At 48.9% G+C, this 12,933-nt stretch overlaps 1 protein-coding gene across 1 annotated transcript in view; it reads right to left on the bottom strand.

The window, feature by feature from the left end:
• Ptprg (protein tyrosine phosphatase receptor type G) overlaps positions 1–10,963 on the bottom strand; it is a 708,866-nt gene extending 697,903 nt beyond the window's left edge. The window contains exon 1 of the mRNA XM_071619197.1: positions 10,106–10,963. Within this exon, the coding sequence (XP_071475298.1) occupies positions 10,106–10,190 (85 nt within the window). The 5' untranslated portion in view covers positions 10,191–10,963. The remainder of the gene's footprint in view (positions 1–10,105) is intronic.
• Positions 10,964–12,933: the final 1,970 nt, after the last annotated feature.

The raw sequence follows: 12,933 nt of genomic DNA, 5'->3' as shown, positions 1-12,933 counted from the left end.
ATCCCAGCCCTTTTTTATGTTTTATTTAGATTCAGAGTCTCAGTGACTTTCTTAGAGCCTGACTTTTGCTGAGGCTGGGTTTGAACTCACAATCCACCTGCCTCAGCCTCCTGGGCCGCTGGGATTACAGGTGTGTGCCACCACTCCAATCCACCTTCTCCTTTTTCACAACTAACCCTCTGAAGTTGACTTGGTGCTTTTTCACCCACATTAGCTCATTCATGTTACCAACCCAAACACCTCCTGCTTATTTATAGCCTCAAAGACCAAGAGCTCTGATCCCCAATCAGGGTCAGGTCCCTGGATTACAAACTCTTACTATTATACCCTGGAACGGCTTTGCTATTCACTACCGTAATTAAATGCCACGAAAGCAGATACGAAAAGTAGACGCCGTTTATTATTATTATTTTTTGTGGGACCGGGAATTGAACCCAGGGTCTTGTGCATGCTAGGCAAGCACTCTAAAAACTAAGCTAGATCCTCAGCCCTACGAAAGCAGATATGAAGTCCTTCTTGTTTACCACTCTATCACTACTCCTGGCCCATAGGTGCTCAATAAATATCTGCTGAATAAATGAGTTTCTGGGGGTAGGGAAACTTACAGCATTCCATTAACTAGAATCTGCCCACCATCTTGTTGCTACTCCCTGGAGATATTCTGTTTTTCCCCTTTTTAAAATTTTTTTTGTATCACGCATTGAACCCAGGGGCGCTTAACCACTGAGCCACATTCCCAGCCCATTTTTTTTAGTCTTCATTTTAAGACAGGGTCTTGCTAAGTTGCCCAGGGGCTCATTAAATTGCTGAGGCTGACCTTGAACTTGAGATCCTCAGGGCTCCTGAGCTGCTGGGATTACCAGAGTGCAACACCTGCTCAGCTCAATGGTACCCTCTTGAAACTGTACAACCTATAGACAAAAGTGGAGGCAATATTCTCTTCCCTTTGGGATTTATAAAACATCTGGCTTTCCTGGAGGTAGCAAGGTTAGCAAGATAATGGAAGGGATCTTAGCTCTGTAGGAAGCAAACTCACAGGAAAAAGGAACAGGAAGTGCACCTCACAAATCACAATAAGCACCAGGCACCTGACTTGCACATTGCAAAAGGGCCACAACCCTGCCAAACTACTGAGCATAGGGTCCATAATCTCTAAAATTCCAAAAGAATTTTAGAAGCTATTTAGTTAAGGGTGAAGAAAACATCCCCAAAGTAATCAAAACCCTTCACATGCTCCCACAGCTGCCTAGCCAGCCACTTTGACAAAACTCCAGAGGAAAAAAATCCAAAATCCAAACCATCTCTTGCCAAGTTCAAGTCCAGCTCCCTCAGACCTGTGCCTGAAGTCACACATGATTCAGAGCCTGTAGCCCGCACTCAGATGATATACGGGATAATAAAAAATACCACATTATTACCAAGTAACTATAGTCAATGCCCCCAAACAGTAGTTCTCAAACGACAAATCAAATCGATTTCAATTATTCTTAAGAGGAGTCAAAAAAAAAAAAAAAACCTTACCACCAACAAATTCACTCTATCTACAGTTATTATCTGCTTATTCAGAAGCTCAAGTAATTTGCTAAAAGGTCGTCCCTTTGATGTAACCAAATAAAATCCTATGCTAATTGCATTACTTCCTTATTTAATTGTAGCAAATACAGGAAGACACCTTTATTCCACCCAGCATTTAGGGGACTGACTTACATAGGAAAAATAATATAGGAGAAGGCGTAGACTGGGTATTTTAATTGTCTCTCCTGTGCAATTAGGAAAAACTGGAAACTGCCTTCAAACAGCAACTGCTCTGAAAACCAAAATAATCCTAAGAGATGATTAGAGAAACCTACTATAGCCACCCCCACTAACTGCCCAGGTGACCTCAGATGAGTGAAAACTTTCCCCTGCTCAAGTTTGCTCATTCCAAAGTGGCAATAGGCATGGTTTCTACTTCCAAAGAGAATTAAAGGCATATAAAAAACCCAGGCACAGGGTCTAGATGGTGCACATGCTCAGTGAGTATGGGCTATCATAACCACTGCACCCATTTTAGAGATGAAAAAGCTGAGGTGTGTTTGTCCAAGGCAACTGCTACAATGGACTTGGTATGGTTTCTAAATAAAAGGTATATATACCTGGAATTCCCAGACCCTCAAGCACCACCCAATCCCACTTCCAAGAGATGTTGGGTCACTTGCCGAAGGCAGTGTTGCCACCCAGTGCCAGCACTAAGAACAGCCGCCAGCCCTGAGCCTCCATAGTACCCAAATGGCAACACTTCAGAAAAGGGGGTATTATTATCTATTTATTTATTTATTTATTTTTGGTACCGAGGAATGATCCCAGGGATGCTTAACCACTGAGTCACACCCCCGTCCTTTTTATGTTTTATTTAGAGACAGACAGAGTCTCGCTGAGTTACTTAGGGCCTCCCTAAATTGCTTTGAACTCTTGATCCTCCTGCCTCAGCCTCCCAAGCTGCTAGGATTACAGGTTTGCACCCAGCTAAGGGGTATTATTTTTTTAAATGGACAGGACTATGAATACATAACAGACCCTCCTAAGAATTTTGAAAAAGTTTTAAAGACAATCTTGACATCAACAGCATGTTCCCTACTCATCAAGACTCTGCTTGGTAAATGGCTTCTGGCTGCACGCCCCCTACCCAAATTATTCCAAATTAATGAGTTTATCTGATTGAAGTGTGCCGAGGAATTCGGGAGGCGGCAGCAGCATGAGAACTCAGCTCTTTGATTCACAGAGTAACTGATATGAATTCCTCAAAAGCAAACCCGCTACATTATACAACAACCGCTCCCGCTCGCCTTGTTAGAAAGATAGTATCACAGACCCAAAAATAAGACCAGTTGTCCTATTTTCTTCCATGGAAGTGTTACATATTCCATGAACTATGCTTTCATTCCTCCCTTTTCAGTTGCTAGATTTCAGCAGCCAACTGTGTCACTTTGCTACACCCCAAAAATAGCTAAACCGAGTAGTTTAAAAATCACATTTTGTTGTTTGGCCAGAAAACCATCAGGCTGATTTCAGTCTGAAAGAAAAAAATAAAAGTGATCAGAGGACAGGGGCCGCGCCTGGGTCTGGGGGTTCCCTCTCGACCCCTTGGCAGGTCTGGATCTGTGAAAACAGGGACACTATGTGTTGTTCCAGGGTCACCCAGGCGCAAAGGGAGTGCAGCCAGTCAATAGTACTGTTTGCTTCCCATCGGTGGCACCAAATTAAAACCCCAGAATGCCAGCAACAGAGCACAGGTCCACAGAAGAGGAGCCAGCACCAAGGCATTCTTCCTGCAGGGAACCTGGGAGACGCACATGGAGCATTTTCAGCCTTCGGGAAGCAATTTTCCCATTGGAAACAGAAAAGGCAGAGACGCTCTTTGCACTGTGGACAAGGAGGGACGAGGCAGTACCTTACGCCTCGTGGAGACGATCTCATCTCTTCAACCTCAAAATTTAACAGTTTTACTAATTTGACCTGGGATGATCTCCAGCCAGTCCTTCTTTCCCAACCCCAGTAGCAAGGCCAGGCACAAAACCCCATTATACGTACATTATACAAACAAAAAAAAAACCAAATGTGTTTATACCTACATGGTCTTTGGCTCCGTTCTCCTCTCTCCATACGCTCCTATTCAAATCTCTTTCATACACATGAAAATGGTGAATGTATTGAGACTCACTATTTATCATGTAATGATAAGTATGATACTTATAAATGATAAGTCCTTAACATGCATTTTCATTCCAGTCGCATAATGATCTGAGGAGTCAAGATACGCTCACCATCTCATTTCACAAAATGGAAAACAAAAAAGAGAGGCACAGAGATGTTAGGTAACTTGTCTAAGGTGACAGAGCTAGTTAGGACAGAAGCAAGCTGGTTCCAAAGGCCCAAATTCTTAGTCCTCTAATATTCCATACAATTCTCCATGGGAACCTGATTTAGAAAAAGTTAAAAGCATTAACAAGTTCCAAACTACTACAGGATTTCTTCTTGCTCTGTGCTGGCCAAGACTCTTCTAAACTGGCCAACACATACCAAAGTTCTCATTCATGGTGTGAATCGCCTCCCACAGGACCAACCCCAAGGATAACAGAAACACCGCCCAATTTGAGCTTCCAAAACAGAGCACTGCGTAGAGAGAAACTGATGCCCATTACCCAGTCTAAAGAACACTTGTTAAAATGTTTTTTAAATGTTAGTCATATCAAGTGCCCACCAAAACCACAAGCCCGCACAGACCTAGTAAGCCATTTCCCATTGATTTTTTATTCTGTCTGAAACACTAAACATTTTATTACATATGACACCAAGTAAAATGGCCCCTCCAATTACAGGTGTCCCTAAACGGGAATATTGTTCATGGCATCCTCTAGCTAAACCCAACCATCTTGCACAGCCACTGCTTACAGAGGTGGCCATCCTTCTCAGAATAGGGGTCAAGTGTGAATCACCTGCTAGACATTCCCGGAATCATGGACTTCCCTCCAAGTGAGATTCACCGGAGTTACTTCCAGATTTTTATTCTTCTAAGAGATTAACAATTCGTTGGCTCTGGAAATTTGAGACAGGAGCATTGTAAGGGAAAAAAAAAAAACAGGGGGAAGTAAACACAGAGTGGTGAAACACATCATTTTTAGAAGGACTGTATGTGTGCCCACGTGCATGCTTGTGGTGCTGGGGATCAAACACAGGGCCTCATGCTAAGCAACTCTACCATTGAGCCAAGCCCCCAGCCCTGGGGTCACTATTGTTTTGTTTTGTTTGTTACAACTTAACATAAACAGCATTAAAATAAGTCAAAGCAAAGTCAGTAGCCTATCATCTTTTTTCCTAAATGCAAAGAACATTCTCATAGTCCCTGCACTTATTTGGCTCTTTGCAGGCAAGAAGGTCGCCCCATTCCTCAGACAGGGAAATAGAGGTACTTGATCTTTTAATCTTTTGCAAATATTTACCAAGGGCCAAAAGCATGCACAGACAACTTTGGCCTAATATGTGCCCAGGCCACATTGTTCTGGGACATATTCAGTGACAGTTGCCAAATTCCACAAGAAGGTCTCACAGTCTCAGAACATTTCTCACTTGCCTGAGCCCCTCCCTCTACCTCAGCAGTGGCTGCTGGCTTGACCCAGATTGAGCCCTGGTGGAGAATTCAGAATTGGGACCCTCTTTCTTGGCTTCCACTACATTATTAGATTTTATTCCCTACACAGGCGCAGCCAAGAACACAGCGCAAGGGATTCTCACTCATCATCTGATAGCAGCCAACCTGTAACCAAGGTGTACCAAGGACTTACTGAAGGGCATTAAATACTGTTGAGGGAACTTCAAATGTTCCCAGTTTTCCTCTTTATAAAATATGACCTCTAGAAAAGTGTGCCCCCGGGATAAAGGGTCAGTCATAACTTCTAATCTCCAGATTCCAAATACACACTCACAATCTTCAACCTGCTTAGAAACAACACGCATAGCCCCACATACTGCTAGTAAAACACTGAATGCAAATTAGATTAAAAACCACCACCACACAGAGTGGTTGTGCATGCCTATAATCCCAAGGGCTTGGGAGGCTAAGAAAGGAGGATTGCAAGTTTGATGACTTAGCAAGTGACTTAGCAAGATCTCAGTGACTTAGCAAGACCCTGTCTCAAAATTAAAAAAAAAAAAAAAAATAGGGATGGGGATGTGGCTCAGTGGTTAAGCATCCCTGGGTTCAATCCATAGTATTACCAAAAAAAGAAAAGCAAACACCACCACCTTTCACAGTCAAAGGCTAACTGTAAAAACAACCTACTAGCTACCAGTGCTTAACCCAGATCAGATCAATTCCAATGCCTAGACTCTTTTTTTGGGTAAGAAGTTGCCAAAAGAAAAAAAAAAGGGGGGAGTGGAGAGATAGGAAAAGAGAACAAGTAATAATGATCACATTAGGGCATTTACAATGATATTACATGAACAGCAAGGAATTGGTGCACAATCATAACCCCATACATGCGATGTTTATCTTAGGAGATTTTCAGAAGAAAAGTAAATCTGGAAGGTTTTTTTGTGTTGTTGCATTAAATTGTCAGCATTTCCTGGACAGCTTCATGTAAACAACATAATTTGTGTCCAGTGAAAACAGGGACCTGTTCTCAGATTCACAATGGGACAGCACCTTTCATATGCTAACAAACCTTTCCTACACCCTTTCTTCCTCCAGGGACCCTTACTCCCTCTATTTCAAAAGATCCTGTAACACCTATTTGTATTAATGTTCCTGCTTCATCAACCCTCTCCCATGAACACTGTCTAGGAGGGAATATCAAAAAACTTATTTCATAAACATTGTCAAAAAAAGACCTAGTTTAGAGACTGGGTAAAAAGTCTTCCGAGGATATATTTGACATGGGAGATAGGGAGAACCTGTGTGATTCCCTCACAGGGTATCTGAGAGTAAGATGGCCAACTTCCAAATATTACTTTTGCCTTCTACTAAGAAGGCCAGGAGTGATACCCATCAGGACTAAAGCATGCAAAAACATGCAAATGCAGGAAATCTCAAGATGGCTTAGGGGAAATTGAGATTCACAGGACATCAATCATGGATCTTCCAATTCTGATATATCAGGCTATACAGCTGAGCTTGTCCAACCGAAGTATTTCCAACGCAGCCACCTGGATGCAAAGGAATCACGGTACAAAACACTGGAATGAAAAAGAAGTTTCACTTGGAGGGCCAAGAGAGAAATCTATTTTTAAAAAGAGTTTGTGCTGAATAGCTGGAGAATGCAAAAGAGATAAAAGGTTAACCCTTCCAGGTAACATGATTTTAACATCCTGTGACTGGAGATACCGTACCAGATATTTAAATGAATTGTAAGAAGGATTTGCTTTAAAATAATGAGCGGAGACAGGCAGAGTAAAGAAGCATGACCAGAGAGAGGAAACTGGGAGGTACTTGGGAATTAAATTAGCCAAATTAACTGTTATATTATGTGCATGTACAAATATGTAACAAGAATCTCGTTGTTGTGTATAATTATAATCACCAAAAAGGAGAAGAAGAAAAAAATATTTGGACGGGGTGGGGTGGAGTGCGAAGGGGGCATAGATGAAATCAGACTGAGTTGACAATTGTGGAAGCCCAGTAAGAGATAATAGAGGTCCATTATAGTCTTCTATATTTATGTTTTTTATAATAATTTTTTTGAAAAAAGATATAGAAGAATGCAAGATGCACAATATCAGGTTTGATAATCCTTCCGCTTTGCGCTTTGAAAGCCATCACTTGAAGCACTAAAGGGGAGGCGGATTCCACACCTGCCCTGCTGTTCAAAGAGTAAAAGCCACCCTTTGCTGATTCGGATCCCCTGGGGAAAGACCTATGCCAGGGGCTGTTTTCAAAGCCTTCTTCAACTACAGAGACCCTGGATCCCGAACTGGATTTGGGTTAAGATCTCACAAAGAAGACCCTAATCCAATACCAGAAGCATTTTTATCCCTCTGGTCAAACACTGAAATGCTTCAAAGGTATCATGGGAGTCCCCCAGAGAACTCTGGACACCCCGCACCACACACACACACACACACACACACACACACACACACACACACACGATTTCAGACGTCCAAGGAGCTGAAGAGGAGAGCAGTGGCCCCCTCCTGGCGCCCAGGGGCGTCGCAGCCCCCCAGCCTCGAACCTGGGCGGGTGAGCCCCATCCCCGCTGCGTGGAGGTGGCGGAGGCCCACCAGTGGAGGTGGCAGGAACACGATGAGTGGCTCGGGGGCGCCCCCTGAGGTCCACCGGCGTCGCGGCACCCTCGGAAAACCGAAAACCGGTGTCTTTCAGGGCTCTGACATTTTAACTTTGCCTGGTTCTAAAAGCCGCGACACACTCTTCTGGCTGTACTTTTCCAAACCATGCCTCCTACCACCGCCCCTTCCCTTCCTACACCCCTCGGCTCCCGGACAAGGATAAAGACTATTTATCTCGCATCACCGGCACAGAAATAAAATAGGGAAGAAGAAAGTGGTCCAAGCCCCACCAAGGCAGCATCCCTGACAAGTCCCATTTTGGATTTCAAGCTTCCTTAGACACCAAAAGAAAAAAAAGAAAAGAAGAAAAAGAAAGAAAGAAGAAAATCACGGTGGGAACATTAACTCCATCACCGAATAAGAAGGCCAGAAATGACACTGGGAATTGGTTTCTCAAGGCTGCCCTCCGATGCCTTTCCCCTTCCCCTATTTAAGCGTGGCCCTCACAAAGCCCCTGTGTGTACCTGAACCCACTCAGTCGCCAAGTCGGTGCCAAAGGAGCTCCTAGCAAGGGGAGACGACTAATACAAACACTGACCGGTGGCCTTTAAAGGGGAAAGGGTGGCTCTTTCTTAGGAGAAATGCCCCATGGTCCCCAGTCCCGTGGAGGCAGGACTTTGGTGGGCAGATACCAGGCCTCCAGGTTACTGTGGACATACATCCTCGCTCAGCCTCAGGGCTGGGTTTCTGGACTGTGGCAAGAGCTCAGTGCAGCTCCGGAGACTGAAGAGAAAAAAGGGGGGGCTGAAAAAAAGACAATGTTTTGCCTCTCTGTCCCTCAAGGCCACCCCGGAGCCTGCAGAGGGTGCACTCGCAGCCAGTCCCTCTGGAGAGGGTCCCCGAGGGCAACCAGGACGCCCGCGCCCTGCTCTGGGGCGCACAACGGGGCTACGGGACCCGCTGCACCAAAACCTGGCGCTCTGACTGCCTGGGACAGGCGGCTGTTGCCAGGGAAAGCAGAAACATCAGGACACAAGCCTCTTTTTTTTTTTTTTTTTTTTTTTATTATTATTATTCAGATAACCCCCACCTCCAAGTACCCAAGAACTGGTGGATGAGAAGGCAGAAAAAACGGGGGATTCTATGTCCTTAGGGGAGTGAAAAATGAAGAGTCGCCTCCTTTTCCCCCACTCTTTCCCCCAGGCTAGGGCAGAGGACGTGGCCTCCATCCCCAGGGAAAGAGCTGGACAGCTTCGAGGGAGCTTGGGGATGCAGCACGGGGGCCCAGCCAGAAGGGAGAGAAAGGCAGCTGGCCTCTGCCCTCCCGAAGCGGGAAGGGTGTCTGCCGGCTGCGGGAAGTGGAGGGTCGCCGAGCTGCACACCGTTACGTGCAGTGATTTATTATTGTCACCAGTGGCCAATATTGTTCCTGTCTTAACCTGGCCAGAAAGGAGCGGGTCTGGGTCTGTCAGCCGCGTACAGCCTGCAAAAGGGCAAAGATGAAGGTAGGCAGGGCGTGCGAGCCAGGGAAAAAATCCTCCCGGCGCGAACCGCAACCCAGACGCCGACCCGCCCCCTGCGCCCCGACTCAGGCAGCCCGGCAAGGCAAAGCAGCCAAGGAAAGGGGGTCGCGGGACGCGAGAGAACCGATCTCCCTTAACAGCCTACTCTCTGCCCTCCCACTGTGCCCAGGCCCCCACGCCCAGAGAGCTGCCTCGCGCCAGCACCGAGGCGTAGCCCGCGCCCCAGACCCAGCTGGGGTAAGGAGAGGCGCCCCCGGCCCCTGGAACCAGAACGCGGGCTGTTCCCCTAATGCTACGCGGCCAGCCTCCAGCTACTATCCCCGAACACCAGCGCTTCCAAGGGGTCGGAGAACTGCAAAACGAGCTCCCTTTAAGAGCTCTTTCAATCCCCGCTGGAGCGAGGGAAGCACCCAGGACCCCCCAAAACCCACAGAAGCATCCTTCTCACGGCCTTAGTCTCGCCAACCGTCCTACAACTCTAGCCTCCCGATTGGCGCCGGATCAGCAAAGCAAGTCCCCTTTTCTCCAGACTCCAGCTTCCCGAGCCTCCCCCCCACCCCAAACCAGAGCTGGAGCAGACCCCTGGTTTACAATCCTTCTACCCGGCTGGCCCCTGCTTTCACCCTCTCAGACCACCAGTCCCGCCAAACGTCGCCAGAACCAGTGAAGCAGAGCCCCTTTTCCTCCCCGAGGAGCCCGGCCCCCCCACCACCCTCTCCAGGGTCTCTAGGACTGGCGCCCAAGCTCCGCGCTCCGGCAACAACTCGGCATACCCAGCGCGCGCGGGCCGGGGCTGCGTGCCCTCGGCCGCCGGCACTCACCGGGGAAGCACACCACATAATGGAGCACAGAACTGGTGATTTTCAGGAACAAAATCCACCAACACGGTTCCAGTAACCTCCGCATGTCCGAAAACGCACATCGAAAAGAAGAAAGCAGGGGGGGTAAACTTGTTGAATAAGTTCTTGCTTCCGTGCGAGCCTCCGCTAAGCCTGGGCGCTCTCCCGGCTCGCCAGCTCCACGGGCCCCCCACGCTCAGCGGCGAGTCCCCCTGGAATCCGGGAAGCCGCCGAGCGCCCCCCCGGAAAATCTCAAAAAGTGACTGAGGATGCAAAGCCACGCTGGGGACGATCCTCTCGGCGGAGAAGGGCTGGTTGCCGTTCAAACAGGAGAGAGCGGAGCGGGCAGGGCGAGGAGTGGGCGGACGGCGACGAAGCCCGGGACCCGGGGCAGGCAGGGACCGCGGGCGGCGACGGCGAGCAGCCGAGGATCTCCAACTTGAGTCGGCAGCACAGCGCAGCCGGAGAGCCGGCGGGCGGCGGCGGGCTGATCGCGGCTCGGCGTCTCCGGGCTTCAGGCAGGCAGCTCCTTCCAGGGCCCCGGGAAGGAAGGAGGCATGTTTGCGATCGGGGAAGGGGAGGGCAGAGGCGGGGGGATCGAAGGGCCCCCCCAGAATAGAAACGGCCGGAGGAAACGCAGGAAAACACAAAGGATCTCAGAGGGGCGCTGGGGCGAGGGCGCCTTCAGTCCATGCTCCTGAAAGTTGTGGCTCCGGCGCAGGCTGGGGAGGAATCGGGAGCGCGGGGCTGGAAACTGGCCATGCCTCCATACAGGAAGTAACATGTGAGCATGGATCCTGGCAGAGACTTTAAAGCCGGCGAGCGGGCGAGCGAGCGAGCAGGGGGCGCGCAGCGGCGGGGACGCGCTGTGACGACGGGGGCGCGCAGCCCGGGGCAGCCGGCGACGGGAACGCGCGCTCCGCGCTCTTAAAGCGGCCACGCTTGGCTCCCGCCTTCCGAAGGTCCCACAGCTCAGCTTTGCAAGCGCACCCTGGGAGCTGCGAGCTCTACTGGGAAGAGTTTTGGTGGCTGGGGGTGACTCTGGCTCAATCTCGGAGACAGAGGAGGGCGGCAGCCTTCAGGGGCCGACGTGCCTGCCAGATTCCCGTTGTGCGAGTTCTCAAAGACGCTGCGCGCTCTGCGCGTTTGGCTAGATTCCCCAGTCCGCGTAGCTCGCTGATCCCGGACTTGGGGTGGGGTTAGGGGTGGCTTGGCCCGAGTCTGGGGAAAAGACAGAGGCAACCAGCTGCCTGTTCTAAGGCGAGAGAGTTTCCTGTTAGCTTCACTGCCTTGACAGCGCCGCGGTGGGGCGCACCATCCGCGCCCCCTGTTCGCGCCCCCAGCCCAGCGCATTCCCCCACCTAGAAACAAAGCCGAGCGGCCTTTGCACTCGGGTTGCCTTGAGATTTAATTTTTCCCCCCTTTTCGAGCTTCCATTGGCCGAGTCCACGACTGGAGAGGGGGGAGGGGAGGGATATCGATCTCAGGCTTACAAAATCTAGCCCTTCCAAGTCCCACACCCCCTTTCCCGGAGCCACTAAGAATAGGTGGCGGAGTTTTCCCAACTCGCAGCTCCTCAGGTTCGTGCACCCCAGTCTGACCGCGGGGAGGGCACGGGAAGTGCGCCTCTTACCCCTGGCGGGGTGAAAGCCCCGCGGGGCAGGACTGATTTCCTGGCAGCTACCCGGGGAGCCACTGCTTCTTTAGCAATGGGGAGAGGCTTCCGGGGGAAATGGGAGGACTAGGCTTATCTGTAATGAGTTTTGTCCCTTGGCTCCCGGTGAGAAGATCTTTATCGCTTAGACTTCTAAGCGCCCTATTTTCCTTCTTACGCTAATACTAAAAGTGGGGGAGGCGGGCTTTTGATTAAATGTGTAATTGAGCCAAGATAATTAGCCATTTGTAATTTTTGCCTAATTTCTTCTGCCTCTGTTTAAAAGCGCCGTTGACATGTTTTTAACGTGCCCCTGCAGTTTCATCCCACCCCGGCAGGGTCCCACACACGCCCAAACGTCCCAACCGGATGCTCGGTTTTCAAATAATATACAGATGTTCGGAGATCCTCCCGCAAGATGTGATTAGGGAAGCAATTTCACACCCACGCTTCCAAAGCAAAACCTTTGAAAAGTTAGGTTTGGGATGACAAACTAATAAAAGCCAGGAAGTTCCTGGGGAGGGCCCAAGCTCTATCTTTAGCAGAACGGGGTGAACACCCTGCGCAGGGTGGGGAATGAGGCCAGTTTGTTTGCTTTGGAATTTGGTCCTTCCTGGTTTTGTTGGAGTCCTGAATCCTTTTTGAATGCTTGTGAGGGCCCTTTTTCTTGGAAGTGTTGCGTTTAAGGGACGTTCGTGTGTTAGTAGAGGTTTGAGACAGGGTGGAATGACCCCAGCGAACCTAGTTCTTTAAAGGTTAAGTGATACAATGGGGGGTAATCTGTTGAATTTAAAGAACTCTCAGATCAGCATCCTGAGGCGAGTTTCCTCATCTGTAAAATGGACATAATAAAAGCTGCCCTTTGTGAAGCGCTTACTGTCTACCAGGCACCATGCCAAATTCCTTCTATGAACTGTTCGCTGCTTCAACAAAGTTATTGAGCACTGACCTTGCAGAGCATGCTGGGAACACCACACACAACTCTGATAATGAAAAGACAGGGCTTCAGAGTCCCAGAAAAAAAACCCAGAGCGGATTTGGAGAGTGAATCACCACTGTGCAGGGGCCTCATGCTAAAATTTCATCTCATAGTAGGTCTGGGCCTGACTGCCCTCAGGCCCCAGTTTGAAGTTTACCCCAAACTGCTCTCAGAAGC

The sequence above is a fragment of the Marmota flaviventris genome, chromosome 1 (assembly GCF_047511675.1).
Source record: "Marmota flaviventris isolate mMarFla1 chromosome 1, mMarFla1.hap1, whole genome shotgun sequence".
Taxonomy (NCBI): domain Eukaryota; kingdom Metazoa; phylum Chordata; class Mammalia; order Rodentia; family Sciuridae; genus Marmota; species Marmota flaviventris.
The sequence above is the reverse complement of the archived record's forward strand: the minus strand, read 5'-3'. Positions and strand labels throughout refer to the sequence as shown.